The following is a 27,888-nucleotide window of genomic DNA, read 5'->3' as shown; positions in this document are numbered from 1 at the left end:
TGTGATGCCACACATGTTCATTCACACCTCAAAGATATTTCGTTTATAGCAACAAGACGTTAGATATCAGAGGTCATTCATTATCTTTCATTATCAGCTGCAGTAACAAAAAGAGGTCAAATAATATATGGTAAGATTTTAATAATGAAAAAAACTCAAAACATTGCACTTTCCTTTCTGAATGTGATAAAAAAAAAATTGTCTAATAACCTGTATGCCTACTCTTTCGTACCCTACCCCTGTCATATCATCTAAGCTTTAATACTCGGCCCTTTGCCGAAATAAAATAAAATAAAATAAAAAAATAGCTAGCTTCCTTTCTAAGCAAGCGGGAGCAGGTTTATAAGTGTAAAAATAAGAATGAGTAATGCTTTCCAAGAAAAATCATCCCAATGGTATGGCTGCCTACAAGCTCTGGTCTGACTGGATGTCAGGTCATTCATGCTCATGTTCAAGTTCTAAATCAAAGAGAGTAAAGATGACTATTAGTACCTCTCTATATAAACCAAGCAAATATAGTAATATTTAATCCTCCCAGGAAGCATTGCTGGTTTAACCTTACATTTCTGACTCTTGTAACTACATAATTTCTGTGGGCAGAGTTTCCCAAAAGCATCGCAGCACAAAGATCAGTGTTCAATAGTAGAGCAAGCATTACATTGAACACTATTTCTCCCATTTTCTTTTGGGAAATAGTCCTGTTCAATTTTACTTCCACTAGTCAATGAATAATAAGCTTTATGAAGAAAAACAAACTTATAGGATGAGCCTTAAGGGATTTATATAATGAGAGAAATGTTATCTTTATTTCTAAAATATTTTAGAAAGAAAAGAAAAAAATACTGGTAATGTAAGAAAGAAAACACGATGGGGTTTGGTGTCATAGGAAGCAGAGTTACTGTTAGCACCCTGAAGTTGATTATTGCTTTATTCCTCTCATTCCACAGCAATTTGCCAACAATTACCATTTTTCTTTTTTTCAACAAATGGCACTTCATGCTTTTTGCACTTCATGACCCATTTATAGTTCAATTTAATGTAGTGGAACATCCACGAGACAAGTTAGTTCCTGTTCTCACTTAAAAAAGTTATAAACATTCATTCCCTCATCAGCCTCTCCTTTTTTCATTTTCTTGCAGTTACTTAAAAAAAACACAGCTTGTCATGTTACCAAGAAATCAGAATACCAAAATCTTGAATACCAGTGACCCACTCACTGGTATTCATCCTTAGTAACTGATACTGACTGTTACAAATGCCAGTACTGGAGACTCCTTCCGTAAATGTTAAATAAATACTTACAGAACACTTCACCGTATAAACAATTGTATGTTTTTTGTAAATAATAACCCTTTATTCTATCAGTTTTTATTAGCCTTAGATTATCCAATATACATCCACCATACACCACTCAAATTCCTGTGAATGAGTTGTGAATTAGTTGTTCCTATAGAATCAATAACATAATAGAGTAATGCCATTAATATAAAACTAACATTCAAATTACAGCCAGCACAATGAACTACTGTCTGAGCTATGCCATTGTAGAAAATTCATTAACACCTTCCAACCAGTTGGATTTGAGAATTAAACAGCACTGTGGTACAAGATGTGAGACAAAATGTCTTTTCATCATGTATTGTGTTTCCTACCTGTCAAACATGGCCAGATGTTTTCAGTTGGCATACATACATTTTCCTGCTATTTAGACTCCCAAAGGCTGCAGACACATTTAAAGGAACTTTTACTATGCGACTTCAGGCCCTTCAGCTTTAGAAACTTTTTATAGCCATTGCAGCAGAAAGACCCGACGTATCTTCCTGCTGTCAAAGAGCATTTTCTATCTTCTGGAAGTGCTGTACAACTGCGCTTTAAGGCTTTTGAGACATTCAATACCTTTTCATAATGCATATCCATTTTGGGCCAGACCATGCTGAACAGTTGCAAGTAACTCCTATTCCAGGTCTTTTTTTTATCAAATTCAACTTGTCTACCTGTGGGCTTTGCATCATCTATCTATCGTTGAATAGGTCCGCCTGCCAAAGCTTCAGTGACTCGCTGTCATTTTAAATCTCAACTGAGTATTGTTTGAGCAATGGCTCAATCAATGAATATAAAGAAGTTCTTTCTCCAGAGGATATATGTGAAGCCTCGGTCATTGTATCTTAAATGCAAAAGGAGATATTTTGTATGATTTTTAAGAAAAACATGTCCTTTGTATTTAAGCGCACCACTCTGTTGCTCAGTAATCGAAAATATTGGCCATAACAAATCAAGTGTTTCATGAAACTAAAATATTATATCCTCACATGAAGTGGTTGATTCATTTTTATGTTCTGTGTGTTTGGGTGCCTGGATATAGAAGAATCTATGAAGATTTCAAGGCTAAGGCAATCCTCAAACATAATAATGTGTTCCCTCTTCGCTTCAAGTGAATTAGAATGGGAGAAGGGAGACAGATTAGACACTGAACACTTCCTGATACCACTCGCCATGATGTAATCAGTGCTATTTTAGCACCGAGAAGAAAGCTATTCTTTCCTTAAGAAAGGCTCACACCACAATGATGGTTCTGTGGTTACTGCCAGAGCAATTTAAGTGAACTCTTGAAGCTTGGCACATTGAATACACAGTAGGATAGACAAGCCATAAAATCACATCTTATATAATCGCGTCGTGCATTATGCTCGTTTGCGACTATTTTAGGATCTAATCATTTGGAAATCAAATGAGCTTGTTAAGACTAGGGATTCACAACGTTCTATCTCTCTAGCACACTGTTTCCATCTCTTTTCCCCTCAGGGGCTGTTGGAAGAGGCTATTCGCATGAAGAAGGATTTTTCCGTCTTGTACACCCCGTGCTCTGGGAAACCTACCAGAGAAGCAACCCAGAAGGCGGAGCAAGCCTTCAAGAAGCTGCACCCCACCTTCACTGCTTATATCTTTACTGGTATGGAAAGTATTTTAAAACATCCTCTTCTTATAACCTCTTGTTGTTGCTTTGCCTCAACCCAAATACCAACAGCAGATGTCATGCCATATTTTTGGACCCTACTTCAGGTGTTGCCCCAGCAACAGGTTGTGAGTGAAAGCAATCGGTGGTGCACAGGCAGTAATAAGAATTAACGTTCTCTCTACCAAGCACTTCTCCTTCAATTAGCCAGCTCCATTTCCATCCATCCATTTCTCCATCATTAAAAAAAAAAAATCTATAATTTGCCATCCGGTGCACATCAGCCACCCCCCTACTCTGACCTTAAGCATGACTGCTTTCAAATTAGCCAAGCTGCTGCAATCTACATATCATGTGTCTCTTTGTGAGTGGCTGGGGGAGGATTGCATGTAAACTAATTAATCTGGCTTAAATGAAGACTGTTCAGTTGCATGCATGTGATCATGTGTTGGCTGCTTTTTGAACCATCCTGTCAATGGCGCAGGTGATAAGCTCTCAGGAATAAAGAAAAGCACTCAAGAATGGAGAGCACTCAGGCCTTACAAGGGGCCTGAAAGTTAACAGGCTCACTCTATTCTCTTTTACTTTACTATTTAAAAAAAAAACGTAAATATGTACAAGAAAATTGGCTGCTGTCGGCAAATTGTGCCACTTTTTAATCTTACAAATCAGTGTACTGGTACTTTGAAGAAAGCAACATTTTGAAATGTTATGCTTTGGTGCATTAGGATCAAAGCATCCAACATGCACCTCCGGGATACTGTTCATAATGTCTGTGAATGGATTTTTGAAACTATTGTAGAATATTGAAAAGACATTAAACTATTGAAAGTCAGGGTGTAGGAATCTCCTGGCATAGCAGGAAGCATTTCTGCAGAATGCACTTCCCGAGTTAACACTGTATATAAATTGCACTAGTGTAAATCATCCAAATCCTTGTGACTCAAGTGGAAAAACCTTAATTTTAAAGGATAGCGTGCTTACATTTTTTTAACAAATTGCATTAACTGAAATTTGGTCATTTTCAGAAAGATGCTTCTGCATTTTATGTAGCACTTAGTTCCTCCCCAAAACAGATGACACATGTCCCTGTTTGCTCCATCCATTTCAGCAAGTGAAGTTCCCTGGAGGATGCATCCATTCCCCCACTGGCTGCCATGTCAGCGGTCTTGTTCCCTGGAGAGCTAGTGTCTCCTATCTGTTTTCTCTTCTTTAGCACATTAACTAAGGCATTCTGCTCACCAGTGTGAGAAAAGTCATCCCCAGTAACATCCCAAATATGGGGCACATATCAAACCATGCTGAACGTTTGTTTATTTCAGCACTCTACATACAAGCTGTGATTGTGCCTCATGCCAATTAACTTCTATGTCAATTTCTTACTGAGTATTTTAAGCTTGTTTTGGGTGAAATGTAATATATGCATCTGCTTTCTACTGTTTCTTCCTGTGAATTTGGTTTTCATGTTAAAGCTTGTAGTGCCCTTGGTCACCAGTTCTGTTTACTTGAAAGAGAAAAATGCCTCCAACAGACACAAACAAAAGGAAAAAAAAATAGCTCCCTAATGAGCCCCTAAGATGCAGTGTGAAAGTTATTCAGCGTGTGTTTTAGTATCATCCTAAGGAAATGTGGGTTTAAAACACAGTTTTCCGCAAACCTTTTTAGGCTTTGTTCTATTCACACTTACAGCCTTCAAACAGTATTTTACCAGGATACACTTGTTCTCATTTACCATGAAAGGCCCATTATATAAAATGTGATGTATCAATGGAATTGTGCATTTGTCTTTCAAAGGCTAGAGTGTTAGTCCTAAATAATACATTTTGAAAACTAGAGGTGTGTATCTGCAGTAAAATCCTGTGGGACACCAAAAAAAAAAGAAGTGTTGGAAGTGGGCATTTTTTTCTTTCATGTAGGAGGAAGTGGGTAGTCACATGGGAGGCTCGCAGGACAAAAAGGCCACAACATGGGAGCATATTGGGTGCTTGCATAGTGCCGTGTGATGCATTTACAGCATTCAGACATTCATCCTTAGTAACTGCTTTTTCCTGGTTAGCGTCAGTTGTAATGCTTCTCCTCAGTCCTCCAGGTTTGACGAGACTATAAATTGCATTACCTTATTCACAGATTAGCAAGCAGTCACACATTTTGGCAGTACCCACATATTATTTGTTTATTGCTACACTGACCTTACAAGCCAAACCTCACAGCTACTAAACACTTCATAGGTGACGGGTAGTAAATATTCCCGTACAAAGTTTGTAATTAAAAGAGGCTAAATGCATTTACACTGTAGGAGATACTGTATGTCGTCCATTTTACTTTGCTCTGTCTGACAGAGGCAGCAAGCGGGAAATGTGCATTACTTTATAACATTTTGTACACAGTATGTCATACAGGGTCAGTACCTAATTAGACTGTTACATGTAGTCACTTAAATGACTAATTTCTTTATATTTTGGGAAGCAGAATCATCTAAATCTATGAGAAAATTTCACAAGTCACTTAACTGTGCTAATGTTTTAAATCCGCTGCCTAGGTCTCATGCCAGCATATTACCAGTGCACAAAGGTCATCTCTATAATGTTAGCAGACATCTGATTTTGGTTTTCTGCATTTTTTTAAAATGATGTTCCAATGATGACATTGAGAATGCATTCAGGTAACATACATACATACAGTATTTCATACAGTATTTGGTCTTACCTAATGTAAATCTATTTATATTAGGAAGGTACAGTACTTTGGAAAAATTCTCAGAGTGTCAGAAAGGAAGTCTTCAGTACTGTTTACTGGGACCTACAAAATAATGTTCTTATTATGTGAGAAAATCATAATTAATCAATATAGCATGAGTAAGAGTGATGTGATTCAGCTGTAGGCAAGAGGCCACCGATAATTAGAGCTGTGCTGATATTCAGTACAACAGCATGATTGTGAGTGTGATATTGCTTTTATAACAACAGTTCTATAAACAAGAAATTAATATAGAGTACCTGACGTTTCAAAGACAATATTACCAAATATTTGTTTATTTTTGTAACAAAAAATAGTTCCAAAAGAAGCCACAGATTGATATAGCGTTGCGTGTTGCCATGCCAACGCACAGACTGACTGACAGCCCATAGTAAGTGTCTTAACAGTTTCAGTGTAACAAACTATTGCTAGGATTGAAATTTTATGTAGTGAAAACAGACGAGTTGAATGATTTTTTTTATTCTTTTTCTCTTGATTTTGTGTGTTTTAATCTTAGACCCTGACGGAGGACACATGTTGCCTACGACCACAGATTGGAGCAAATCATCTTCCTCAAGCTTCATCCTGACTCTGGGCTTCAGGAGGAAACGGGATGGAAACTTCTTGAACAAACTGCTCCACAGGAACTGTCCCACATTCACAGGTTGGATCGACTGTACTTTCACTAGTTTCATTTGAAAGTGTGAGTTCTGCAAGTGCACTGCACACATTTGAAATCACACTGTGGGAATAATTTATTAATGAACACTGTCAACAGTTTCAGCCTCTGTTACAGAATATGGCAGAATGTACTTGCACTGCAGGTCCTGAATATGTAATACAAACTTTCAAAGTTTCAGCGAACAACATGTTCTGGATATACACAGTGCCCTCCAGAATTGTTGGCACCCTTCATTAAAATTTGCACAGATTAATATATAACAAGTTTAACACTTGTACTAAGTGAAATTTTGAGCTGAAATATTCAGGGACATTGTATATTTTTATTTTTTAAAAATTCCATATACATAAAGTATTTTTTTCTACAATACACTGGTTTCCAAAGTCTTGTGGCCCTTACAATTAATATTTTGTGATGCCTGCCCAGAAGAATAACAGCATCTTGGCCCGCTCACCAACGCAGAATATTTTAAGCTCCTTTTCTATGTTTAGGTATGTGTATGTGGACTTCCCTCTTCAATTCAGATCATGGGTTTTCAGTAGGGTTCAAATCCAGAAACTGAGAAGGCCACTGCAGAACACGGATTTTGTGTTTAACCATTTATGTGTTGATTTGGAAGTATGTTTGGCTCATCATCTTGTTGAAAGCTCTTTCTATGGCCAAGTCTGAACCTCCTTGTCTTCAGTCACCTTTTATCACTGAACATGATGCTATACATGACCAAAAACTGTTTTTGGGGGTGGGGGATTTTTCTGAACCCAACTCAGGGACTGCATTTTGTGAGATGCTCTCAGGACAGCTTGTTGTTATGAAAGTGGCATTTAATAGTTGAAACTTGGCAGCCACAATCAACCGAAGTGTGCAATTATAAAACTGTATTAGGGAACAGTGGGATTATGGGTCCAATTCCTGGCAATTCCTACTGTATTGCTTATACATACTGTATCAGTTTGATATGATAGACTTAAAACTCTAATGATGCTCATCCTCAAATTGCTGCTGATACAGTTAGCACTATTTGACTAAAGTATACAGTTATAGAAGAGAAATTATTTATAATCATACTATCCGATGTCACCCAGAAAAGGATGGGTTCCCTTTTGAGTCTGATTCCTCTCAAGGTTTCCTCCTCCTGTTGTCTCGGGGATATTTTTTCCTCACTGCCATCACCTCTGGCTTGCTCTTTAGGGATAAATTTCAAATGTTAATTTAAGTTTTACATCCAGATTTCTGCAATGCTGTTTTGTGACAATGCCCATTGTTAAAAGCACTATATAAATAAAAACTGAATTGAATTGAATTTATAATTCCTGGCAAATTTGTTTCATGTGAAACTATTTGTTATGGCTGTGATTGTGCTTAATGGTCTTTTTAATTGCTTTTAAATTTAATTGCTTAATGTATTTTATATCCATTGTCTGATCTTTGCAAATCAACAACTATTTCTCTTTTATGTTGAAAGTCCTTTGGTTTATTCCATAGACTTTCTTTCTGTTTCTTTTTATACCCCAGGGAAACATAAAGTGGTTAACAACGGAACTCCTGAAGGCTGAGAGCAAATCAACAATAAAATAATTTAAGTATAAATCATAAAAAATTATATTTTTGAGAGAAAATTTTGGTAGAAAAAGGTAAATAGTTTCTCCTGTTGTTTGAATGGAAATGTCAAATTATTGTGTATAATGTTATTTTATGCTATCATTCTTGCTCATTTGTATGAAGGGTGCCAATAATTCTGGAAGACACTGTACATGTATATGCCACAATACCTTTCTCAAATATACTACAAATTAATAATGCATTTATATATTATTATACGTTCTATTCTATACATTCTACATATACTATTTATAATAATGTATAAATAGAATATATGCAGTATTCTATAACCTTCAGATTAAAATGCTTACAGGGGAAGCAAGTCTTCACAAAAGTCAAGACATGACCTTAAAGACCAAAGTACTACCTTAAAACACGCCAGAACCTGACCCACAGATTTTGTTTCTATACAACCATCCAGAGATCACAGGGTCCCGTTCAATATATTGACTAAAATGACATAAAAATTTCTTAATGAACCCAAGCGCGTGTGAGCCAGCGAGGCAGAGTGAGCCAGCATCGGAGATGGACTGCTACTGGCCAGCTAGCAGAATGGGGTTGAAGAGATCAGCATAGCTCTAGCTGTAGCTGAGATCATGCTCTTCTAAGAGCAGGAAAATCAATGCATTTGTGTAATGTATCAAAGACCGGGACTCCACATGGCTCTGTGAAGTAATCAGTCATCTGCAGGGGACCGTGGCAGCTCTCCTTTATTTATTTATTTTCCTACCAAATGCCTGTGTCTAAGTCTCCACTGCAGTCTCTTGTGAATATATTAAGAATAAATAACATTAACATTAACATTACATTACTCTATTGTTTATAATATTCATTGCTGCCTTTTAAAGTAATGTATCACATAGCAATAGGATATAAACAGTGGTGGAAAAACTATCGTCAGAGCTCCTGTTACAGAAAATTAATCAACTGACCAATCTTCTGACCAATCAGACTCATGAATTCATGTGGTATAAATAAAACTTAACATTCCTAGCAACTGACTGGACTGGTAGTCATGTAAAATGGAAAAAAAATTGAGTCATGATTCTTGGGACTTGTAAGTACTTGGAAGGTCTAAATGAAAATGTAAGGAGTAAAAAGCATGTTTTTTGAGTAAGTGACTTTGTAAGTCATAAATCCAAAGAAGAGTAACTCAGCTCTTGTGCTTTTTTTTAAGGGCCACAAGCTCCCTTTATGCCACTGACACCTGAAGACCTTCATGGCATGTGTGAAACTTTAGGAAAGAAGATTCTACCTGTGCTAGATTTTATCAAATGCACCAAGCTTGCTGTGGGTATACTGTTTCTTTTTATGTGTTTATCCAATCCTCGGTCTGGAAAAGAAGGGCCATGGAGGTTTGTAAGTCACTTCACTTCTCACAGCATGAATATATGTAGTGGAGTAAAAAAAAAAAATCAGGGCTATGTAGAATATTGGTCAGCTTGGGAGACTTCAGTAGAATTTGGGGATGAATTTGAATTTGAAGTTTCAAATAGAACTCTTATCATGTTCACCACACAGACAAGGTGGGATTTAATGTTTCCCTTCACCTGTGTTCCTTATGGAGTGAGCTATATACCAATTTAATCTGTAATAAGATTCTATCTGACCCAGACAAACTCACACTACAGTTCTTCTACATTAACATTTCTCTATAGTTCAACCCACTGATCAGAAACAAAATACCATATCCAAAAGACTGTGAATCTAAACACTCACATAGATCATGTTTGCATTTCATTTGGCTGAACTCTCCGGGCGTTTATTCTAGAAAGTTGTGATTGAATTAGAGTTGTGACAGAAGCTGTATGAGCACCACAGAGACATGATGCTTATTGCATTAGTCACTCATTCTGAGGCAGAGCCAGGCAAAGGAAATTCCATTACCCCACTATTAAAAACAGAATCGATTTTATCTGAATTGTGAGCAACACATTCATTGTGTGAATAATGCGCCTCACCGAAATCAACCCAGATGCTCAAGCTCTCGAATTTCTCATTCCAGCCAGTCCTGTTCTTTGTTAAGTATTGAATTACATGAAATTACAAATGATCCAAAATATATCAATATTGAAGTAGTCGATGGCAATGAATAAATGATCACCGCAGGAAGAAAATGTTCATTCCCATGCAAGCTCATGAGATTTACAAACACGGTATGTATATTCCATTCCATCACAGTCCAGCTACAGAGAACATCTGCTGACAGCAGAAAAAAACCATAAGCGATTTATCTTTTTATTGATGCATGCATACTTAATGATAATGTGGCAATTAACTAAACATTAGCAGTTCTGGTAATGAGGAAGCAACACTGATGTAGTAAAATGGTTGCGTACACTGTAGATAATTACAGTCCTGATCAGAGTCCTGATCATCCACTCTCCATCCTTCCCAATGCTGTATCATCCCAAAGCTCTGGCAGAGAGAGACCGATAGTGCACAGAAAAAAAAACTAATCCCATAAAATATTCAGCATGGGAAAAAACATCATTGGTAAAGAAGGAGAGTAGAACTTTCTCTTTCTCCCCCTGGGTTATTGAAAGTAAAGCACGCAGGATGTCAGGTGCACAGCAATAAATAAATAAATAAATAAATAAATAAAAAAATAAATAAAACACATGTGTGTATATATATATATATATATATATATATATATATATATATATATATATATAAACAAACCTGGCCTGCCCCAAGGTCTGAGACAGCAGTGGGGAAAATGAAGCATGCTGTAGAATATGTATCTGTAATAAAAATGGCCATAAAGAGGATGAATGACAGTAGGGATAATAGCAGGCCAAGCTCACACTAAACAGGTGCAAGAGCAGAGAGTCATTTAGATAACTAACCTCACCAGGCCAAAAAAAAAGACCCATACAGAGAAGGAAAGGAGGTTCAGGGGTCAACCATGAGAAAGTCCCATAGAAGCAAGACGGGTGAAATTGTGATATTTCAGCATGATTTCTAGCCTTTAGTGGAAAGAATCCCATTTTTCTCAGCTTTCAGAAAGCACACAGCAGGAGATGCAAAGAGAGACATGACATGATGAACAGGCTGGGAATGTGGAGCTGCTTTTCCAACACGTTAGTGGGTCAGCTGAAATGAGTCCAAGGGCCACTGCAGTGCCACAGAGCTGTCAGCTACTTACTGAGCACCAGGGTGCCAATAGTTCACAAAAGTGCATGCTATGATTATCATGAGTGTTGTTAGCCTGTTCTTCTTGTACTTAGTGTTCATGCCTCAGAATCAAAGTGCTTCTTGATGCATAATGAGGCATGCAATAGGCCTAAAATAATATATATGTATCTGTATACAGTATGTACGTAAAGCATGTGTGTATGAACAGTAGAGGATCAAAGTTTACATACACTCACAGAACACTTTATTAGGAACACTATACTAATACGGGGTAGGGCCTCCCTTCGTGGCATGGATTCCACAAGATGTTGGAAACATTCCTTTAAGATTCTGGCCCATGTTGACATGATTGCATCATCCAATTCCTGCAGATTTTTCAGGTGCACTTTCATGCTGCAAATCTCCCGTTCTATTACATCCCATAAGTGATCTATTGGATTCAGATCCAGTGACTGGGAAGACCACTGAAGAACACTGAACTCATTGCCATTTTCATGAAACCTGTTTGAGATGATTTTTGCTTTGTGACATGGTGCATTATCATGCTGGAAGTAGCCATTAGAAGATGGGTAAATTGTGGCTATGAAGTGATGCACATGGTCAGCAGCAATACTCAAATAGGCTATAGCATTCAAGCAATGATTGATTGGTATTAACAGACCCAAAGTGTGCCAAGAAAACATTCCCCACACAATTACACCACATCCACCAGCCTGGACTGTTGACACAAGGCAGGTTGGGTCCATTGATTCATGCTGTTGGTGCAATCTCTGTCTTAGCAGAAATCAAGATTCATCAGACCAGGCTACATTTTTTCAGTCTTCAGCTGTCCAGTTTTGATGAGCCTGTGCCCACTGCAGCCTCAGCTTTCTGTTCTTGGCTGACAGAACTGGAATCCGACATGGTCTTCTCCTGCTGTAGCCCATCCATCTGAAGGTTCGATGTGTTGGGCATTCTAAGATACTTTTCTGCTCACCACAGTTGTATAGAGTGTTTATATGAGTTACTATAGCCTTTCTGTAGCCTTTCTGTGGAACCAGTCTGGCCATTCTCTGTTGACTTTTCTCATCAACAACATTCAGTTTTGCAGAACTGCCATTCACTGGATGTTTTTTCTTTATTGCACCATTCTGAGAAAACTCTAGAGTCTAGTGAAAATCCCAGGAGATCAGCAGTTATAGAAATACTTAAACCAGCCCATCTGGCACCAACGACCAAGTAATGGTCAAAATCACTGAGATCACATTTTTTCCCCATTCTGATGGTTGATGTGAACATTACCCAAAGCTGCTGACCTGTATCTGCATGATTTTATGCATTGCACCGCTGCCACATGATTGGCTGATTAGATAATTGCATGAATGTGTAGGTGTACAGGTGTTCCTAATAAAGTGTTCAGTGAGTGCATATCTACGTTAAAGACATTCAAACTCAATTTTTCACAACTCAGATTTTCAGTGGGTCAGTGGTTTACATACACTTTGTTAGTATATGGTGGCACTGCCTTTTAATTGCCTGAACTTGAATCAAGCAAGAATCCCACCATACGTTGCTAGACTTTTTGCCCATTCCTCCTGACAGAACTGGTGTTATTCAGTCAGGTTTGTTGGCCTCCTTGCTTGGACACACTTTTTCAGTTCAGTCCACAAATTTTCCATGGGATTGAGGTCAGGGCTTTGTGATGGCCAATCCTATACCTTCACTTTGGCGTCTTTAAGCCATTTTGCTAAAATTTTGGAGATATGCTTAGGATCATTATCCTGCTGGAAAACCCAGCTGTGACCAAGTTTTAATTTTCTGGCTGATGTCTTGCTTCACTATTTCTAGATAATCTGCCATTGTCATGATGCAATCTATTTTATGAAGTGCATGAGTCCCTTTTCTAGCAAAACTCCCCCACAACATGATGCTGCCACCCCCATGCTTCACAGTTGGGATGGTGTTCTTCAGATTAAAAGCCTCACCCTTTTTCCTCCATACATTACAGCCAAACAGTTCAGTCTTTGTTTCATCTGACCAGAGAACACTCCTCTCAAAAACTGGTGATCACTAGCAAACTTTAATCTGGCTTTTTTATGCCAGTCTTGGAGTAGGGGCTTCTTCTTTGCATGACAGCCTTTCAGGTCTTGGCATTGTAGGTCTCTCTTAATAGTGGATGTCCATATTTGGTACCTGATGCCTCCAGCTCCTTCACCAGTTCCTTTGTGTTGTCTTTTGGTTCAGTTCAACCATTCGGACTGAAGTTCATTCATCCCTGGGAGTTAATTTGTGCCTCTTTCCTGAATGATGCAGTGTCTGTGTCGTCTAAAAATGTTTATATTTGCATACAATTGTTTGTACAGATGCTTCTTGTACCTTCAGTCATTTGAAAATTGCTCCTAAGGAAGAACAGGGATTGTGTAGGTTCCCAGTTTTTTCTGAGGGCTTGGATAAGCTGCTTGGATTTTCCCATAGTATGAAGGGCAAAAAGGCACTGTCTCTAAAGGTAGGCCCTTTAATAGCGGCAGGTGTGCTCCCATTAACTCCAATGACCACTGGACAATCAGAAGCTTCTAAAAGTCAATTCAATTATAAAATCAATTGTAAAATACATCAATTTCTGGAATCTTTCAGACAGTCAACTTGCTGTATATAAACATTTGACCTACTGGAATTCTGAAATAGTGAACTAAAACTGAAATAAATCTGTCTCTAATTGATTATTTTTTAATTTACCTTTGATGTGAACAAAGTAGATGCCCTAACTGCCTTACCAAAAGAAATGTATGAAATGTGTGGATTATGAACAACTGAGCTTGACTATCTATAGCCTAGGTGTACATAACCTTTTGGCCTCAACTGCAGTGTACGTAAGTACAGTATATATGCATGTATGTGTGTATGTACATATGTGCAGTATGTACAGTATGAATGTATGTATGTATGTATTTTCAGTATGTATAGTATGAATGAATGAATGAATTTATGACTGTGTATGTGCAGTATGTATGTACAGTATGAATGTACGTACAGTATGAAAGTATGTATGTACTGTATGTACCACATTAGATTGTTGACGTTTACATATTTTTTATACATTTTTCCTCATTTTTATTACAAGTCCCTGTGAATCTGATGTCACAATAGAAAGATAACATATTAAAGAAGCATCTTAATATAAACCTGTAATTTGCCTACTGTCAGAACATTCAGCTCTTTTAGATACTGCACACAGGTTACTGTGAATATTGCAATTAAGAATAGGTAATGTATGTGAATCTTTTCCCCTGTGTGTTCACATTGCTGTGTGTGTGTTAGGCTGGGTTCTCCACAGGCTCAGGGGTGATTGAGAGGCTTCAGTATGCTGATTGTCTGTATCAGCTGAGGAGAGAGCAGGAGCACGCACAGGTGCTGGAGCACACTCTAGCAGAGTTAGCATTAGCGCCGTATCTACAGGAAATCAGCCCATCTGACACCAGCCTAGTGAGTCATAGAGTCACACCATGCACAGGTGTCTCACCTCTTACATAACTACTGAACAGGATCACAACTACAGTGTCAGCCCTCATTCAATCACAAACATGGTGCTTGAACTAAACCTGCACTAGTTATTCTCCAGCTGAGCCAAGAGAAGGAAATCCTTTTATTCAGCTATTAAAAACAAAACAGATTTTCTTTCAGCTGATGCAATGTTGAACGTGTGAATAAGTGAACGAATGTTAGTTCTGTTCATTGCTGACCCAGGCCATCTCATGTAAAATGTATTTTAAAATATTTATCTTTTTTCATCTCTATTATTAGCGATAAACAATAGACAGAGTAAACCTCTTCACATGCTTGGGGAACCACGTAATAGGAGGTTTGATGTGACAAATGGAAGTATGAATAAAAGATGTAAGGAACTACATGTACTACAATCATCCGTTTGGTTGATTACTGTGATTAGAAGTTAGGGTGGCAATTTGCTTTTCTATATGTTTTTTTAAATGATGGCATTCCAAATTCGTACAAATACATAAATAAGCCAGGTGTCATAATTCACTATGCACAGTGCAGCTCAGTTTCTTTGATATCAATGATATAATGCATTATGAGCACTACTTATAATGCATCGTGTTAACAGTTCATAATGTATAATAAATATAGTTATAAAATATAATGCATTTTCATAAATAATTATAACAATAATAGAGTAATACCTTATGAATGCATTAAAACACAATGTTTATAATAAAAAGATTCTAATACAGAGAAATGCTTTCATTTCAAAAATTGTAAAATGTTTTTCTTCAGTCAGGACAACTGCTGTAAATATACATTTGGTCATAAGAATTGTTTAGGCTGTACTGTATATGAAAAGAACCAGAAGATATATCTTTTTATCATTATGATGCCAAAACAAGGAGAGAAGTTATAATTTGTGTAAGGAATAAAACACACACAGGTGTGACACGAAGCAGAGTTCTGACAGGAAGCCCACTGTCCTGAAGACATTCCCATGTTGGAAATCTTAAAGGAACAGCTTTACTTCTGACACTCCTTTCAAATATACTAAATAAAAATCTCAGAAAATATCACAGAAAGTTTCACCATATTAACGATTACACACATTTTTGTGGCGTGTCCACCACACAAGTCCCTGTGTAAGTTGTTACTATAGAAATGATGATTTGTAATTTGAAATGATAACATATTAGAATGAGTGCCTTGGAAATACTGCAGCCAGCCTGAGCTGCAGTTATAGAAAATTAATCACCACCTTCTGACCAATCAGAATCAAGCGTTCAACCGTGCTATGGTATAAATGAAGATGTTCGGACAGAAATGTGTACGATAAATTTGTTTTAGTCACAATATGAGTGTTGAAAACTCTATATAATAATGTTACATCACCAAGTTGATTGGAGCTGTCCCATATGGTTAGTTGCTTTCTTAATTCTAATTTGAACCCTGATTATAAAGATAATTTGAAATATAACAGCCATTATTAGTACAGAACTTTTTATGTTGGAAAAAAATGGTCAACTTTAAGTATATGGGTCATTTTGACCAGAACATTTAATACATGTATTTTAAGATATGGTTGTTGCTATGATTAGAATTATATGATTATAATTGGAATTTGATAAATACCAGCCATTGTTAATATTTCACCTTCTTACTCTACACATAAACATGTGTTTTATTAAATAATATCTATGGTCATTTGAGTAAATTGACATAGCACAGAATGTTTTAGGTTGCAAAAAAATCTCTTAAAGTATAGTTCCACTTTTAGTATAAGGGTCATTTTGACCCAAACATGTAACGCATGTATTTTAGGATATGGTTGTCCCTGTGAAACTCGTCTAGAATCAGGCCGGACAGCTTCCAGCCTCATCTTTACCATCTTTAACTAAGATCTGGAGCAGGTATTAAAGAGTGACTGCTGTTACAGAGCAGGATGAGCAAGTCCAACAAACACTTCCTGTTAGCATACACACAGTTTGTGAATTATGCACACCAATAAGCAGGGCATTGTTTTGAATGTAGAACCTCTGCAGCAAACAGGGCACACTGAGCATCTCACTGAGCCAAGCAGGGATATAGAGGGTGAAGGTTATTCTTTTTTTTTTTGCACAGACAATATGAGAGCCAGGAAAAAAAGAGAGAGAGAGAGAAATGAGGAGGAGGAAGAGGTGGCATAAAGCTGGTTGTGGTATGCGGTGCTGACGTGCTATAATTGCCTCTTTACTAGATTAGTGTCACATCGTGGTGAGATTAGCCCAGATCAATGCAGTGTGATGTATGTGATATTGCAACTAAATCTGCCATGAATAGGGAGCCATGGGGGCATCCAATTACTGGGATGCTCATATGGGCTCAACAGAACAAAGCGCACAAAAGAATTGTACTGCTAAATTAGAAAAGACTCCATTTAAACAGAGCAGAGAGAGAACTGGTGTATACAAACACCACCATATTGGTGCCTGCTATCCATAAACACTTTAATCTGCAGGAGAATAACTTTGACAAGGAGTATAATGACACTGGAGCTGATTTTCTTTTTAGCTTTTATAGTGTTGCCAGAGATGCTCAGTGCACCCAGTGCTTGCTCTGGATATCTATAGCTGACCAGCTGAAATCCAAAATAAGCACCTTAATGTTCTCTCTCTTCCTCTCTGGAGTCTTAATAATTCAGAACGCAGGGCACTTTGTTTTGAGCGCCGCTGGTGAAGATGCTTTTCTCCCTTTACCGTGGCACAGGGCAAGCCAAAATAAAAAACAGAGCCCAGAGGAGCAGCTTCTTCTCCCTGTTATTCACCATTCCTCCCTACCTCTCCCTCTGCAATCTGTCCATCCCGTCGAGGCAGACAAATGGTGCTCAGCAGGCCTCATGTATATGACTTCCTCCTGCGCGCCGTGATGGACGAGTGGTGTTTGTCAATTTGTCCGTGTTGTCTAGCCCTCGAACCTTGTGAGAAAAACGCCTCCCCCTCATCTCTCTCCCTCTGTCCTGGCAGCAGTTGAAGGGATCGACATGGCAGTGCTCATTGTATGAGGAATGAGTTATAAAAATCAGCTGCCGACAAATGATTTTTTAATTAGCCTTTAAGGCGCTGTGTTTTGAGAAGTTATGGCAGGCGTGTGAATTGTGCTCTGATAGTCTTTATCTCCGGCCCACAGCTGCAGGCTCTAATGGCAGACACCATGGACACCCTTGAAGGCAAGCGGACTGATCAGGAACGTGTGTGGAATGCAATGCAAAAGGTAAACAGAGGCAGAAAGGGGAAAAAATGAGATCAAGTAGGTGCTAATACCATGTGTGCCCTCAAACACACACAAAACATTTTTTTTCATGTATTTTGTCTAATGTGGGATGTGTGTATGTGTGTGTGTGTGTGGCTGGGGGGTGGGGGTTGGGGTCAGTTGGTGGGATTTCCTTTTGGCATGACTGTCACCCCTGTTACGTCTACCACAATCTTCTGAAGTTTCAAATGGCAAGCCTGTCAGCTAAGGCCGTAGGCTATTTAATATTTCTGCTCTGTCCACATTATTTTCTCTTGCTTATTAACGTAGCTCTGGCATTTGAACTCTATATTTACAGCAGGAAATAAAACATTTTCTCCCAGCAAGAAAACAAACTGTTGCACATTGCTGCTTTCAAATTGTCTGCCAGGAAGCACAGAAATCAACTCTTTTTTTTTGGCTAGCATGCCTAGTTGCTTTCCACTGACCCTTCAGCTCCAGTGAGAGACTACTAAAGAATATTGAATGCTGAACTCAGATGAAGATGGATAGTGTCAGTTGTGATGGAAGAATCTTGTTTTAAAATGCACGAACGGTAGTAAAAAAAAAAAAGTTTTTCTTTGATGTAGTACTATATTTGACATGCCAGGAATACTGTCTGTATTTTAAGATACAGTTTAGGAGAAGAATTCTTCATCCTTAGTTCATCCTTCATCTGTGACACACCAAGTTAACGTCGAAGAATTGCGCAAAGACCACAGCTGATTGCTGCCATGCACATACGCCAGCATGAAATTATATAAAACTCTCCATACCTGATAGTGGCAGTATTATGTATTCAAAAATAAATAAATAAATAAATAAACACAACCTATAGTACCTATAGTGACTAGTATTTTGACATAATTTAGTTGTGGTTTGGGACACAGCCAAACAAATGAACCTTGCTACAATTTTCACGCCCATGTGAATCTGTATAATCACTGAATCTGAATGTAATCTGTCACTGAGAAATATAGCTAGCTTCAGCATATGACCAGGAGTTGTGAATGCTGAGCAGATAAAATGAGTTGACAAATGAAATGCCAGATGTGCTTCATTCTGAAGACAGCTGGTAAGCATTGTGTTTGTGGCTAACTAAAGCTAAGTGTAAATTAGGCACATAAGCTAGCTACACAAGCTGTGAGGTTCAGGTACATCAGTAAACTTTAGCCATACAACAGCTCCTCATAATCTATAAACACAAATTATTTATTTATTTGGTAACCGCTTTATCCTGGTCAGCGTCACAGTGGATCCAGAGCCTATCCCATTCCATTCCATTGAAGAAGACTACATTAGTTTCCACTACTGTCAGCCAAGAACAGGAATCTGAGGCTACAGTGGGCACAGTCTCATTAAAACTGCACAGTTGAAGATTGGGGGGAAAAAAAAGACCAAGTGACATTGACTTTGATCTATGCCAGCTGTAACCTCAGATTTCTGTTCTTGGCTGCCAGAAGTGAAACCTGATGTGGTCTTCTGCTGTTTGACATGTTGTGCTCTCTGAGATGCTTTTCTCCTCACCGCGGTTGTAAAGAGTGGCTATTTGAGGCACTGTAGCCTTCCTGTCAAAACCAGTCTGGCCATTCTCCTCTGACCTCTCTCATCAACAAGATGTTTCCTCCTCCAGAACTGCTGCTCCCTGGATGGGTGTTTTTTTTTCCACACTATTCTGTGTAAAGTATAGAGACTGTTGTATGTGAAAATCGGCAGTTTCTGAAAGCCTCAACCCAGCCCAGCTGGCATCAACAACCATGCCACAATCAAAGTCACTGAGATCACTTTTTCCCCATTCTGATCTTAGATGTGAACATTAACCGAAGCTCTTGACCTGTATCTACATGATTTTATGCATCATGCTGCTGCCACATGATTGGCTGATTGGATACTTGCATGAATGAGCAGTTTGTTCTTCCATGTTGCCAAAACATGAATTTTGGTCTGTTGAACAGAATTATGGGATTAGCTTGTCTGAGAAGGTTACATGTGATGTGGCCTACAGATTTTGTAGATTTTACAAGTGACCAAAAATGCTGCCTACTTCTGAAGCTGCCTTTCAGTTGGAACATTACTGGAGTATCTCCATTCCACCGCTGATTTGCTTGGCTGAACAGAGAGATCCATCTCCTGCCAGCGCTGGACTCCATTTCAGCATTCTCACACAGTGCTAACACAAAATCTACAGCCGGCAATCAGCCACTGCTGCTCAACAGCGTCTGATGTCCGACAGCCAACTTGGTGTGTCAGGGACTGCTGATTAGCCGTGAGGAGGTAAAAATGTGCTAATCTTTAGTGTTTATCTTTAGTGCAAGTGTTGAGCATTGATGTGGAAGCAGTTTGGAAGCAGGTTTCGAGGATGTTGTGACAGGGGTGATTAAGTTTAGCATGAAATCCTGATTGTCTGTATGGGAGCAGTAAGAAGGTTCACACAAGAGCCTTGAGGCGCTGTTAGTTTTGACAACTTAGCAATTAAGTTCTGCTCAGGAACCAACAGATGCTGACAAGTTAGTGTTTGGTCAGTGTTTAGGATCTGAGACACAGTGCAGATCTGATGGGTTGTGTTGGCTTTGGGCTGGGCTCCCAGGGGCCCTGCAGTGTCTGGGTCGTGATGGTGATGAATAGTGCTGATCCTGGCGAGCTGACACTCACACACTCATAGCCAGTGCATCAGTGGGCCAGTTGCTCTCAGCCACAGCCAGGAGTTACTGATGGCTCTTATTAATCACCCCATCAGGCTCCAACACACTCACATACAGACACACACTCTTCTACAAACAGGCCACATTTACCACAGATATGTCCCATACATCATGTATTACCGGAGCTAACAGAGCCAAAAGGGCAGGGACAAATCTGCCCAGAGATCAGCCATGGTTTAAATACTGAAAAGAGCAATGTGGGACTGGATACATGAACAGACTGTGATCACATTTCAGCAATGAGGGATGTGTGTCTTTTTTCACTAATCAGCTCACAAACATTGTCTCGCTGCATGATTATTACTGAATAGCATAAACAGCCTTTCTTGTGAACAGATGAATATCTTTGCTATTTAGCTAAGCAACCAAGCCATTTGTTATTTTGCTTGGATTTTGCTATTATATATTTTTGATACATAATCAAGAGTTCTGACTATTACAGCCCACCAGTAGATAGTTTACTCCTGTAAGGAAAATAGTCAATGCTGGGGTGGTGTGATGTGGCTTGACATGAAGCAGATTTAACCACAGTTTCATTTCTCTTACATCACAACAGTTTGTCCACAATTACAAATTTTAATTTATTACGGAACGACATGTCATACTTTTAACCATTTATAGCTACGTTTAATGTTGTGGAATGTCCATGAGACAATAGCATCTATAGAGTTGTAACTTCAGCAGTCTCTTGAAGTTAATGAGACAAAAACTGCAGCTTGTCATTTTATTAGAAACCAGAAAGCACAAAGTCCTCTGTCTTGAAAATATTCTTGTGGTGGAAAACGTACTGTAAATTACGCTGACACTGGAGACTCCTTCCATAAATGGTAAATAGATTTACTAATTGCATTATTGTAGCTTTAAAGGAATACTTCAGCATTTTTCATACTAATCTCAGCCCACCAATTTAAAACTACTACCATTACACTCTAACAATAAAAGTCTTATGATGAAACAGGCATGAGATAATGTCTTACTAAAGCTGTTCTTACGTAGACTTTTATCCAAGACTAGAGCAAAGTAAAAAACTTTGAAAAATTCTAATTACTTATTTTTCCTGAAGGTTTTGAGATATCCAGATGGAAAATGAGGGTCTTCAGCATCAACACATCACTAGATCATCTTCCATCTGAAAAAAATAGTTCTATCTCTGAAAGGATTGTAGAGAATTATACAGCTTGATTCACAAATACATTTGAATAATTTGAATTCAATGAATATTTTGAATGTATTTAAAGCGTGCCAGAAAAAAAAATGCATAAATACTTATTAACTGCCCCAACAACTGCCCCTCGGCTTTCTATTCTAAATGTGTTTTATGGAAACTTTTCTCAGAACAGGGAACTGTGCTGAAATTGTTATCTATTGTAATCACATATATGCTGCAGATGTGATGGATAGAAGTTAAACTGAAAATTGCTGGAGTATCCCTTTAATATCAGCATTCATAGTTCTAAGCTTATGCATATATTCATTGATATTCTTCTACTTTCTTATGAGCTTGACCTTTCTCTAGCAAAGGGCCATTGAAAGCTAAAGCACAATCCACCTCATAAACTTCATGGATCATGAAAGATCATGAATTAATTTATCTCTACATCATAGAAATTTCTAATCAGCGATCAAACCGCTTCATATACTTTCCTAGTAGTGGCCACCCTTACTTTATGGAACAGTAAGCCATGAGCATGGGAAATTTATGAAGCTTAGAAACACTGCCTTGGCAGAAATAAAACGGGAGTGAGGGTTGATTTCTCCTCATCCAGGTCTGTATTTGTGGGAACCTAAATCAAAAGGTCTTTAGCTGACAAACACAAAGGCTACGTTTTGAAATACTGTAGCCTACATTGAATCGTCTGTTTGCGTTGGTGAGCCATTGGATGCAGATTCTCAGGCTGCCTGGTCCACCAGCCTGAAATAAGTGCACTCTAGCCCTGAGCATCCACGAGCAGTAGAAATAACTGTGAGTAACACACCCCTGGGATGAGCCTCCTTCATTTTTTCTGCCTTGTCTCTTAAAAGAGTGAAAGTGATGCATGGCTGGCTCTTTCATGCAGCAGTGCCCATAGATGGAGTCCGTAGATAAAAATAATCAAGGCTTCACAAAAAAAAAAATAAAAGGGGACCTACCAAAACAAAGCGGCTGAGTATGCAGAAAATATTGCCAAAAAAAAAACTGTGACGGGATTTGGACAGCAGGCATCCCATCAGCAGGGGTGAATAATGGTGAGGTTTGTAGGTTTGTAGCTGGTACAGCCTGTGTTCTTGAACTGTAGAGACCTTGTGTTTTGGCTCCAGCTCTGACAGACGCTGGCGGCTTTGATGCAATTCTGACAAACACTGGCAGCATTTTTACAATTCTCAAATCAGAGACGTGGCCTCCAGGCCAGCTCTGAAAAGGTTTTGGCCAGGGCCTTGTGAAGCCCCACCCTCTGCTGGTTGGTGCTTTTTCTTTTTCTTTTGCTCTGTCAAGCTCCCTCACACGCACAGAGACACAGCAGAGATGCGAGCTGCACATTAATAGAAGACCTAATGGTTGTTCCCTTAGAGCCTGGTGCTAGTGTGTGTGTGTGTGTATATGAGACCACTCTCAGAAGAGGGAGAAGGAGTGCATTTAGGAGGTGAATTGACTGTTGAGTCCACTCTTGTGTCAAATTTATGTCAGTGTCCAGGGGAAAGAAGCTCTCAAAACAGTGTCTTAGGCTGAATCCTGACTGCATTGGTAAACAGGCCGTCTAACCTCACTCACACTCTCTTTCTGCTGCATTAGCTTTTCCTTCTCATCTTTCTCTCTCTGCCTCTGTTCATTGTTTTCTTTTTCTCTGGCCCCCTTCAATTTCGAAGCTTTTCTTTTTCCTACAGTATCTCCTGTCTCTGTATAGGCTTTTTCATTCATTTTCTCATTGTGCATTCACTTTCATATTTCACTCTGCCTTCTGTTCTTTACTCAAAGCACAGACAAAAAAAATATTCCCATGCTTGGCGATCTCCTCCAGAATGAAGGAGAATGGGAAGTACAGCCCCATCCTACATCTTCAGGAGGTAATTAAGCCTCCAAGGGGATGAGAAAATATGGGTCTCTGGGTTGATCCTGATAGTTTCCTTTGCATTGTGCACTTCTGATCTTGCAGTTTTGTTTGTGTTGCTCTATAGGTGGGACTGATTGAGGACTTGATCTATCAGTGGGAGAAGTCTTACTTGAAGAGGCAGGCTCACAAAACTGTCAAGAAACAGTGGAAGAATGACAGTGAAGCTCTGAAACAGAATGCTTTCTCCATGCCTAAAGAGGTTACTTCAACACTTCCAGCCATGCAAGGAGTTCCCCAAAAACAGCATGCTCCAGCCACTGGGCCAAGCGAGCACTAGCTGGACTTCACAAACAGCCACATGCAGCTTGAGACCCAGTTGATCATCTTCAGTGGGAGTGTTCTCCAGTCTCCATTACTCTATACTGACAGAAATAAATACACTCTACAGTTTGGTCCTCTCTCTGATTTAAGGCCTCCTTTTTTAACCTGCCCTTGTTTATTAGTTAGACACTGTCTCCATCTCAGCTTCCTAGAAGACACAAAGCAACTGTGATAGTTTATAAAACAGAAACCATGTTCTACCTCATCATACCAGCATCTTCTGCATGCACATTTCATCCAGAGGAGCATCCGTATATCAACCGATACAAACTTTGGAAAGCACTTTATCTGTCCATCAATGGAACAAATAGCTGTATGTGTGGATTTTATAGTTGTCGGTGATGCATCAACAGAGATAATAATTTTGCACTTGTTCCTGTGGCTTCCTCTGAGGAAGGCTATACAGAATAACATTGTCTAATAATGTGCAGTATAGGTTAATATAGGTTTGCATGATAGGGAGGCTATGCAGCGCATGCTGTTATTGGAAAATTATAAACAACAGGGTGATGTAATGCTGTTACCACCCTGAAGCTGATTATTTTTCCAATAACAGCATGCCCTGAATTCCTCTTATATCACAGCTATTTACCAAAGCTAACAATCTTTTTTTAATTTATTAAAGAACAACATGTCATATTTTTTTAACCATTTATAGTGTTATAAACATTATGTTTAATGTTATGGAACAGCCATCAGTGAGTTAAAACAGACCAGCGAGCAGACGTTTCAGCCCATAGCTTTCTTCAGTGGTCACCTAACAAACAACAGTTCATCCCTTTTACAGACACATAATTGAAGACTGAGACCAGCTGAGCTTGATCAAGAGCAACTCCTAAGGTGAGCACTGAAGAAAGCTCACTGATCTTTGCATTTTTTCACTATGCAAGTCTAAAATAATAAATATATATTTTGATAAACCTTTGTGGTCTGTTTTTTATTCAGCATGCAGGCATTTTCTTGCTTCATGCAACTTTTTTGCTTCATGCACCTGAGGACATACAGTATTTATCTCATTTGAACACAATTATCCCTCTTCCATTCCTGTTCTTTTAAACATGTAGAATATGTATATGTAGTATTTATCAACACTGTTGTTGTTCTTCTTCTTTCAGCTGCTCCCGTTAGGGGTCGCCACAACAGATCATTGGTCCGCATGTTTGATTTGGCACAGTTTTTACACCAAATCAATTTACTGGGGATACCGTCCCCAACTCTATCTGGGCTTGGGACCGGTACAGGGAGTGCAATGTCATGTGTAGCCCCAGAGACTGAGGTAGGTTGCCTGACCGGGAATCGACCCCGGGCCATGGCAGTGAGAGTGCCGTGGCCTAACCACTAGTCCTCCAGGGACCCTAGTATTAATCAACACTACTTATTCAAATTAGTTTTATTCCCTAAAGCTACGTAGTTTAAAAAAAAATGCTTCCATTAGCTAAACAGAAATGTAGCTAAAAAGATTCAAACCAATATTGCCTGTTACACATGCATTTGAGTAGAGGATGTTAGGCATGCTGGAAGCCCCCATCAGTTTCTGATCTCATTAATTCACATATCTCTACCAGCCAATCACTGAGGACATCAGCAAGCTGTTTGGACACTTGTTTGCAAGAGAGACTTCTCCAAACTTCTCCACCCTTTCTGAACCTTTTCCCTCTGGAGTTTTTGGCTTGTTAAGGGGTTAAACTTGGAACTTTGGGGATTGGATGATAGTTTTTTTAATAGTATAAGTCTGGCAAAAACTTATCAACCCCCATCTGGACAACTTTCCAGTACTTGCAGTTTTTAGGGCAGTGATGGCTCAGTGGTTAAGATTCTGAACTAATGAAAGATTAAATCCTACGACTGCCTTGGAACCATTGTTGAACCCTTGAGCAAGGCCCTCAACTGCTCACTTGTATGCTTGGATTGAATCACTTTGTTTCAGTTTTAATTTTGGAGAAAAGTATGCCAAGTACATAGACATTCTTGGATTAAACACATGCACATAATGTCAGCATTAATGACATCTCCCCCTGCTAAGGTTTTGTAATGATTTTGTACTGCATTACTTTAAATACTCTTGTCAAAAATCCTGTTTGAATTTCAGTTTATTCTGCAGGATCTTATTTGATTTTTAGAATCGTATTGGAACTCTACTTGTATTTTATCGAAAATAATAAGAGTATTTTATCCTATTACTAATATTATATATATATAGAATTAAAAAATCTTAAGAAACCATTCTGCAAACATCTTAATCTGTATTGGTGTAATGTGGGGTTTGGGTTTTGTTGTGTTTCTTGTTCATTGTTCTCATGTCTTTTATTTTGGAGTTTAGTCATGGTTCCTGTCTAGTCATGTGCTCCTTGCCCCTCCTGTGATCTTGTCATGTGTTACCCTTGTCTTTGTCTCGTGTTCTGATTGGTTCCTTGGTTTCATGTGTCTTGTTCTGATTGGTTGGTTAAGTCATTTGTCCTTGTTTGGTATATATAGCCCTCATGTAGCCATTGTCTCTGGTTGTGTATTGATGTTGTAACCTGCAGTCTGTTTGTGTCTAGTTTGTTCATGCCAAGTCAAGTCTGTTCAAGGCAAGGCAAGTTTTTATTTGTATTGTGGATTTCACTTTGCTAATTAAAAGCTGCACTTGGGTTCTTCACTACGCTCACCTCAGTGGACTAATGTTACAGAATACACTACTGCTACCATGAACCCAGCGGCTTCTCGCCTTCTTCAAGGCGACAGGGCCATAGAGGATTATGTTGAGGACTTTTGTGGATTGTGCCATTTAGTGGATTTTAATGACGTGGCCCTCAAAGACATTTTCCGTTTTGGCCTCACAGAAGAAATCTCTTTGTTAATGCCATGTCACATGCCTCACTGGACTCTGGCCAAATATATTGACTTTGCACTCTGGTTGAGTGGTTCCTCGTTCACTGTGGGGATTGTGGATGAGGAACCCTGCTATCTTCCGGGTACCCACCTCACCGGAGCATTGTCATGTCCTGACCGTCATGTCAGGAGTTGTTCACGTCATGCCTCCCAAGCCAGGGCCTGCTCACGTCATGTCTGCCACTCAAGAGCCTCTTCACAAAATGGCTGCCAACCCAAGGATGGTTTACAAAATGGCTGCCATTCCAGAGTCTGCTCATGTCAGAACCTCGTCATGTCAAGGCTGCTACTCCTGAGTCTCGAACCATCATGACTGCCATGTCAGAGCTTACAGTCAAGATGGCTGCCACGCCAGAGCATTGTCAGCCATGGCCACCTTGCCAGAACCCCGCAAGTTTCCCCTAAGAATTCCCCTCAGAAGTGGCGGTGTCCGTGGCAGAACTGTCTGCCTGTCCTGTAACGGCCATGGAGGCCTTTCATGAACCCTTGGGGATCTTTGCTCTCCTTGGCTCTGCTGTGGTGGTCATCTGCTCCACCGTGGGGATCTTTGGACCCGTCTGCTCCGCCCTGGTGCCCTTCTGCTCCGCCATGGCTGCCTGCTCTGCCTGCTCTGCCATGGCTCCATGCTCCTCTGGATCTGACCTGGTGGTCCCCTGGCCCTCCACTGTTTCATGATCCGTCATTGCTCCATGGCCCTGGCCCTCCACTGTTCCACGGTCTACCACTGTTTCATGACCCATGGTCTTCCCCATTGTTCCACAGTCCATGTCATTATCCAGATCCTGTTCCACCTTTGCTCTACCACCCTCCTGGACTTGTTAGGTTTGAGTTTTGTTTGTGCATCTGGAGCCGCCCTTAGAGGGGGGGGGGGGGGGGGGGGATGTAACATGGGCTTTGGGTTTTGTTTCTTGTTCATTGTTCTCATGTCTTTTTTTATTTTGGAGTCTAGTCATGTGTTCCTTGCCCCTCCTGTGATCTTGTCATGTGTTACCCTTGTCTTTGTCTCATGTTCTGATTGGTTCCTTGGTTTCATGTGTCTTGTTCTGA

The 27,888-nt window shown here is 39.3% G+C and overlaps 1 protein-coding gene across 1 annotated transcript in view; it reads left to right on the top strand.

The window, feature by feature from the left end:
- LOC113527193 (spermatogenesis-associated protein 16) overlaps nt 1–24,793 on the top strand; it is a 52,539-nt gene extending 27,746 nt beyond the window's left edge. Inside the window, exons 5-10 of the mRNA XM_026914772.3 lie at nt 2,803–2,950; nt 6,207–6,353; nt 9,148–9,260; nt 14,409–14,573; nt 17,757–17,840; nt 23,714–24,793. Coding sequence (XP_026770573.1) covers nt 2,803–2,950; nt 6,207–6,353; nt 9,148–9,260; nt 14,409–14,573; nt 17,757–17,840; nt 23,714–23,926 — 870 coding nt within the window. The 3' untranslated portion in view covers nt 23,927–24,793. The remainder of the gene's footprint in view (nt 1–2,802; nt 2,951–6,206; nt 6,354–9,147; nt 9,261–14,408; nt 14,574–17,756; nt 17,841–23,713) is intronic.
- Nucleotides 24,794–27,888: the final 3,095 nt, after the last annotated feature.

Source organism: Pangasianodon hypophthalmus, chromosome 11 (assembly GCF_027358585.1).
Source record: "Pangasianodon hypophthalmus isolate fPanHyp1 chromosome 11, fPanHyp1.pri, whole genome shotgun sequence".
NCBI lineage: Eukaryota > Metazoa > Chordata > Actinopteri > Siluriformes > Pangasiidae > Pangasianodon > Pangasianodon hypophthalmus.
The sequence above is the reverse complement of the archived record's forward strand: the minus strand, read 5'-3'. Positions and strand labels throughout refer to the sequence as shown.